At 41.3% G+C, this 6479-nt stretch overlaps 1 protein-coding gene across 2 annotated transcripts in view; it reads left to right on the forward strand.

Annotated features, from left to right (window-relative positions):
• The window catches only part of CALU (calumenin), a 28382-nt gene extending 23412 nt beyond the window's left edge, over nt 1–4970 (forward strand). For both annotated transcript variants that reach the window (XM_061198699.1, XM_061198700.1), the window contains exons 6-7: nt 751–950; nt 2579–4970. In XM_061198699.1, coding sequence (XP_061054682.1) covers nt 751–950; nt 2579–2683 — 305 coding nt within the window. In that variant the 3' untranslated portion in view covers nt 2684–4970. The remainder of the gene's footprint in view (nt 1–750; nt 951–2578) is intronic.
• The last annotated feature ends 1509 nt before the right edge of the window (nt 4971–6479 follow it).

A 6479-nucleotide genomic window follows, 5' to 3' on the forward strand; every position in this document is an offset into this window, starting at 1 on the left:
GTTTGACTTATAGACCTCTCAAGTTTTCTTGAGGATTTAAAACCACATCTTTCTAAAACTAGTGGTCGGGTTAATTAGTAGTGAAATGGGATGTAGGGAACAACTATCTTACGAAAGTTGGTCTTTACCTTTCTATTTTTTTAAAAAGAAATTTATTTATTTATTTTTGGCTGTGTTGGGTCGTCATTGCTGCGTGGGCTTTCTCTGGTTGCAACGAGCGGGGGCTACTCTTTGTTGTGGTGCACAGGGTTCTCATTGTGGTGGCTTCTCTCATTGCGGAGCACGGGCTCTAGACGCATGGGCTTCAGTAGTTGTGGCACGCGGGCTCAGTAGTTGTGGCACACGTGGGCTTAGTTGCTCCGCAGCATGTGGGATCTTCCTGGACCAGGGATTGAACCCATGTCCCCTGCATTGGCAGGCGGATTCTTAACTACTGCTCCACCGGGGAAGTCCTGATCTTCACCTTTCTTGATGCTAGTCATCTCCCTTTGTTTCTGCATTTTTTTTAAAGGATTCTCTTTGCTCTCATATCATTCAAGACCAACAGCTGGAAATATTCTTGTTGCAAGATCAATAATCACACATCAGGAAAATGCCTTGCTTCTTAAGGTCTCTCTGACCTAAAATACACTTATAACTGCTATTAGGTTCCAAACTGATGAATAAGGAAAAAGGGTCAGGTCAGATTTGCATGGAGCAGTCTTTGAGAAAAGACAAACCCGTCTTTTGTATGGATGTGTATTCACACAGGTGACATGTACAGCCATGATGGAAATGCTGATGAGCCAGAATGGGTAAAGACAGAGAGAGAACAATTTGTTGAGTTTCGAGATAAGAACCGTGATGGGAAGATGGATAAGGAAGAGACCAAAGACTGGATCCTTCCCTCAGACTATGATCATGCAGAGGCAGAAGCCAGGCACCTAGTCTATGAATCCGACCAAAACAAGGTAAGTCTGTCCAGGCCCAAACAATCTATCAGTGATCAAAGTCTGTTTTTAGGGGATTGCCTAAAGAATTCCTGTTGAGGTACATAGAGCATTTAAGGTCTTAATTAGTCTGAGTCGGCTGTGGATCTAAAGTTGGCGATTGAAAACTTACAGGACAGCGCTAGCTCTCTGATCTCATTTTAGAAATTCCTTTGCCCAATGTTCCCAGCATTGGAGGAATTTAGGCCTCAGTAAGAGCCTCTGGATATAGCCTGTGCCCAGCATGCATCATCTGCTATCTTTGGAACCCCAAGAAATCTTTGCTTTTTTGTTGTTATTTCCTTTGTTCTTTTATCTTTTACAGATTCATTTTGCCTACTCAAAGCTGGTTGTTTCCTTCTTAAATCAAATATGCTTTTTAAAATTAAGTCATTTGTAGGAGCTTATAAATCAGCTTTTCTCTGAAACCTGTTAAAATTACCCTTGATCAATTATCTGAGAAGGCATTCAGTTCATTAAAAAGCGGTGTTACTGCTGAGCCCTGTCACCTTTTTCAGAGATTTGAATGCTCTCCTTAGAGCAAACTGAAAATCAGTCTAAAGTTGGGGGATTCTAGAATTCTAAATGTTCTTTTATTTAGACTGATCTTTGGTTTTAAAGCAGTTTCTTTTTTTTTTTTTTTTTAATTATTTTATTTATTTTTGGCTGCGTTGAGTCTTTGTTGCTGTGCGCAGGCTTTCTCTAGTTGTGGTGAGCGGGGACTACTCTTCGTTGCGGTGCGCGGGCTTCTCATTGTGGTGGCTTCTCTCGTTGCGGAGCACAGGCTCTAGGCACGGGCTTCAGTAGTTGTGGCGCACGGGCTCTAGAGCGCAGGCTCAGTAGTTGTGGCGCACGGGCTTAGTTGCTCTACGGCATGTGGGATCTTCCCGGACCAGGGCTCGAACCCATGTCCCCTGCATTGGCAGGCGGATTCTTAACCACTGCGCCACCAGGGAAGCCCCTAATGCAGTTTCTTATTGAGCCTTTTTGAGGGTCAGTCTGTTTTGAGTTCTTGCTCAGTCACTTCAGTAGCCAGGTGCTGTGTCCTGAGACATGTGAGAAAAGGAAACTCATGTAGTTGTCCCTTGGGAATCTGGCCTAGATAATTCTTGAGATGAGTATCTGAGCCGTCATTTGGGGTTCTGTCTGGAATCTGATTGGTGACTAGGTCATTTTGGAGTTGAAGACTGTGCTTGATATTAGCATATTTCATTGTTCCTGTTAGACAAAGACTTGATTCACTTTGAAGTATTTTTCCTGGGTATTCTTGACTATCTCTTACCCATATCTAGGAGATATCCCACATTTTGCTCGAAAGGGAGCATTTTCTTCTCAAAAAACAAACCCATATCCCTAGCATTGAGCTATTGAGCTATATTATTTCCATCCTTCCACTTTTAACTTCCTTGATAAGAAATGTATCAACTGCTGTTTTCTTCCCTCTTTGCACGTGTGTGTGTTGCGGGTGGGCAGGGAGGATTGAGTTCACATTTAATTTAGTGGGAATTAGAATCGTAAATCTTGACTAACCCCTGTTGTACGATAACAGTGTTCTAAATTTGAAATGAGAAATATATTTTGCATCAATTCACTGTTCTCTCTACTTTTAGGATGGCAAGCTTACCAAGGAGGAGATTGTTGACAAGTATGATTTATTTGTGGGCAGCCAGGCCACAGATTTTGGTGAGGCCTTAGTACGACATGACGAGTTCTGAGCTGCAGACAGAGGAACCTACATTTCTTCAAAAGTAATTTATTTTTACAGCTTCTGGTTTCACATGAAATTGTTTGCGCTACTGAGACTGTTATTACAAACTTTTTAAGACATGAAAAGCTGTCTTAAAAATCCCGTCCCCATTCCTCCTCCTCTCTGAGGGACTGGAGGGAAACTGTGCTTCTGAGGAAAAACTCTAATTAGTACACTTGTGTTTGTAGATTTACACTTTGTATTATGTATAACATGTGTGTTTATTTTTGTATTTGTTCTCTGGTTGGGAGTATGATATGAAGGATCAAGATCCTCAACTCACACTTTGTAGGCAAACGTTAGCCCTTCACGCTTTCTCAACCCTTATCATATAATTTTTATAATTCTGACTTAATTAATTTTAAGCCTGAGATCAATAAGAAATGTTCAAGAGAGAGAAAAGGGAAGAAATAGTCCCCACAATTTATATTTAGAGAGATAACACTTAAACTTGCCTATTGAAAAGTATACCGCATAAGTAGTAGGGGCCGAATATTTCATTCAGCTGCTCCAGGTCCAGGTCCTGGCATTGTCTGGGCAAGGACCGATCCCTGTGCTATAAGGAAGCTTGACTCAACTTGGTTTCATTCATTCTTTTTTTTCCTTCCCTGTAAGACTAGCTGTTTGCTAATTTTGTCAAGCACAGCTGTGGTGGGAAGAGTTGGGGCCACTGTCTTGAAAGTCAGTCAAGTACTGAGTGTGATCTCTTTACAGAGCTATACATAGAAACAGCTGGAAAACTAAAGGAAAAATACAAGTGTTTTTAGGGCACATGCTTTTTTCTGGGTATGCATCTATTGAAGTGCTCAAGACTGTCTTGCCTATTGAATCGCTGTAAGTGCCCCCATTCAGCTCCTATTTCCCCAGGTGTTCCAAGGAATTAATCTGCACTGCAGTTAAAATGTACTCCTTTCCAATCATGTCATTGAAAGTGCCTTTAATGAGAGAAATGATCACTGAATGAGGATTCTCTTAAGAAACTCTAAGATAAAATAGAGAAGATTATTTGGACCACCTTAAATGAAAGCTTAGAACCTCCTAGTGTGGTGGGATTTTTTTCTTTCCTTTCTCTTTTGGACGGTGGTTAAATAGCAGTATTAGTTAGGGGCTTGGTTGCAGTGTTCTTATCTTGTGGGCTGGTTTCCAAAAACCACATGCTGCTGAATTTACCAGGGATCCTCATACCTCAGAATGCTAACCACTTACTACCAGGCCTGTTTCTGTGTCAGCTGGTGAGCTTGAGCTAAGACTCAAAGATGAGAGGACTCTGGTTTGAGGACCATCACTCACCCTTCCTGCCTTTGACCCATCACTCCCTATGTCCCCATCTCCCCACTGCCAAAAAAAAGTTTATCATGAATCAACTTTGCCATTCCTTATCAAAGAGAGGGACATTGTAGAAGGAGCTGAAGAAACCACCTCTGTTCCCAACTCACTTTACCTATATTTTACGTAACAGGAAACTGTCTTTTTTTGGTCCCTTTCATACAGATGGACCTCTTTTGAGGAGAATTATTATATTCCAAGTTTTTAGCCCTCAGGTTACTAAGACAAATACATATATATATATATATCTAACCTTTATTATTTCATATATCTTTCTGGATAATACATTCAGGTGGTGCTGGGTGATTATTATAATCTGAACCTAGGTGTATCCTTTGGTCTTCCACAATCATGTTGAGGTGGGCTACTTGGCCTGGTAAAAAGCCGGATATCGTGTAACTTCACCCCAGCCTTTGCATTGAGCTCTTGAGAGCAGATACATTCTTTTAACCCCAATATAAGGGAGTGGAAATTCTCTGCCTTCCAGATTCCCCATTTTTATTGTTAAGAAGATCAGGGATAATTAATAATGCCACCAACCCTGGCTTGGAGAGGGCACATCATGAATTGTGTGGCAGGAGATCCTCATAGGTCACTAGGTACAGAGAACCCAGGCCTTATGTTAAAGTCACGCACCTAGAAAGCAAACCTCCATCTGCTAAGACAGCAACTTCTGGATGCTGGGTGCTCATCAGTAAGCATTGTACTCTAATCTCTAATGATCCCCCTGGATTTTTTTTTTTTTCCTTTTGGTTTAAATCAAGCCTGAGGCTGGTGAACAGTAGCTGCACACCCACATTGTGTGTTCTGTGAATGCTAGCTCTCTTGAATTTGGATACTGATTATTTTTTATAGAGTGTAAACCCAGTTTTATATTCTATAATGCAAACAGGTACCTATCTGTTTCTAAATAAAACTGTTTACATTCACTGTGGGTTATGTATGTCCTTTATTTTCTTAAGAAATAGAACTCTTGCGTAGAATTATGGGTGTTATAAAATGGCACAGAAAAAGAGCTCTCCTAGAAGGTTTATCATACCCCCCACCCCAACCCAGAGAAGTTACTGCCTTCTCCCAAATTGGTTACTCTTTTCTTCCTATTCCTGAAATCTTCTAGCATCCTTCTACAGCTGTAACCCTTCTCTGCTTCCCTTAGGCCATATAACTGGAGAGGAGCCCAGCTGCTCATTACATAATTGCCTGATACCAAACACAAGCCATTTCTGAATGTACACACATTTATCTTGATTTTTATTTCAAAAAGTCTCTTCTTAAGGGGGTGGGGAGAGGGAGTATAAGGTAAAACAGTTTTTTGAACATTTTGTATAGTTTATAAATGGTATTGAGATGTGCAAATTCATTTTGAGAACATGAAGGGAATTAAACTATTAACTTTAGTAAATACACAGCTTAAGACAGATATATAGGTTTAGCCAGATAGGTGTGGGGGGAAAGGAAGCACCTGGAATATTCATGCTGGTACAGGGGTTTGTGGGCATGGCTGTCCCAGCCAAAGCGATAGCAATTACTGGCAGTGACAGCATAAGAAAGTTCTTTCAAACTCATTTGGGACCTACTAAAGGGTTTTTTTAAGGGTTTTTTTTTTTTTTAATTTATTTAATTTATTTGTTTTTGGCTGCATTAGGTCATCGTTGCTCTGCTTGGGCTTTCTCTAGTTGTGGTGATCAGGGGCTACTCTTTGTTGTGGTGCGTGGGCTTCTCATTGCGGTGGCTTCTCTTGTTGCGGAGCACGGGCTCTAGGCTCGCGGGCTCAGTAGTTGTGGCTTGTGGGCTCTAGAGCGCAGGCTCAGTAGTTGTGGCGCACGAACTTAGTTGCTCCGCGGCATGTGGGATCTTCCCGGACCAGGACTCGAACCCATGTCCCCTGCATTGGCAGGCGGATTCTGAACCACTGCGCCACCAGGGAAGTCCCGGCAGGCGGATTCTTAACCACTGCGCCACCAGGGAAACCCTAAAGGTTTTTTTTTTAATGTCTCTCCCATTTCTAAAATGTTTTCATAAGTTTGTTTTAATTCAAAATGTATCATCTTTGAATAGATCCCCAGTAGGGAAAAAATGTTACTAAAAAGGAAAATAATTGTTGTGTATACACTGAAAAATCATCAGCCAGACTCCTTTACAGTTGCCTTGTATGTAGAAATCTGTTCTCCAAGTGCTATAAATTCTGCCACTTAAGAGTAGAAACTGATGATTGTTGAAATGGCCTTTGGGGTGGTCTGAAGTAGACCCAGCTGGAACAGTAGCTTTGTGTAGGTAGGAAGGAAATAGTAGGAAAATGGAAAATTGACCTCAAATTGCTATCACTCCCCTTCCCATTTACTGTGTTGTAGTAGTTTGGTTTTTGACAGGGAAGGTAGAAAGTAGACATTTCCTTAAATGTAAAATCCTTGTTGCTGCAAACAGGCCAATATGGCTCC

The sequence above is a fragment of the Eubalaena glacialis genome, chromosome 8 (genome assembly GCF_028564815.1).
Source record: "Eubalaena glacialis isolate mEubGla1 chromosome 8, mEubGla1.1.hap2.+ XY, whole genome shotgun sequence".
Classification (NCBI taxonomy): Eukaryota; Metazoa; Chordata; class Mammalia; order Artiodactyla; family Balaenidae; genus Eubalaena; species Eubalaena glacialis.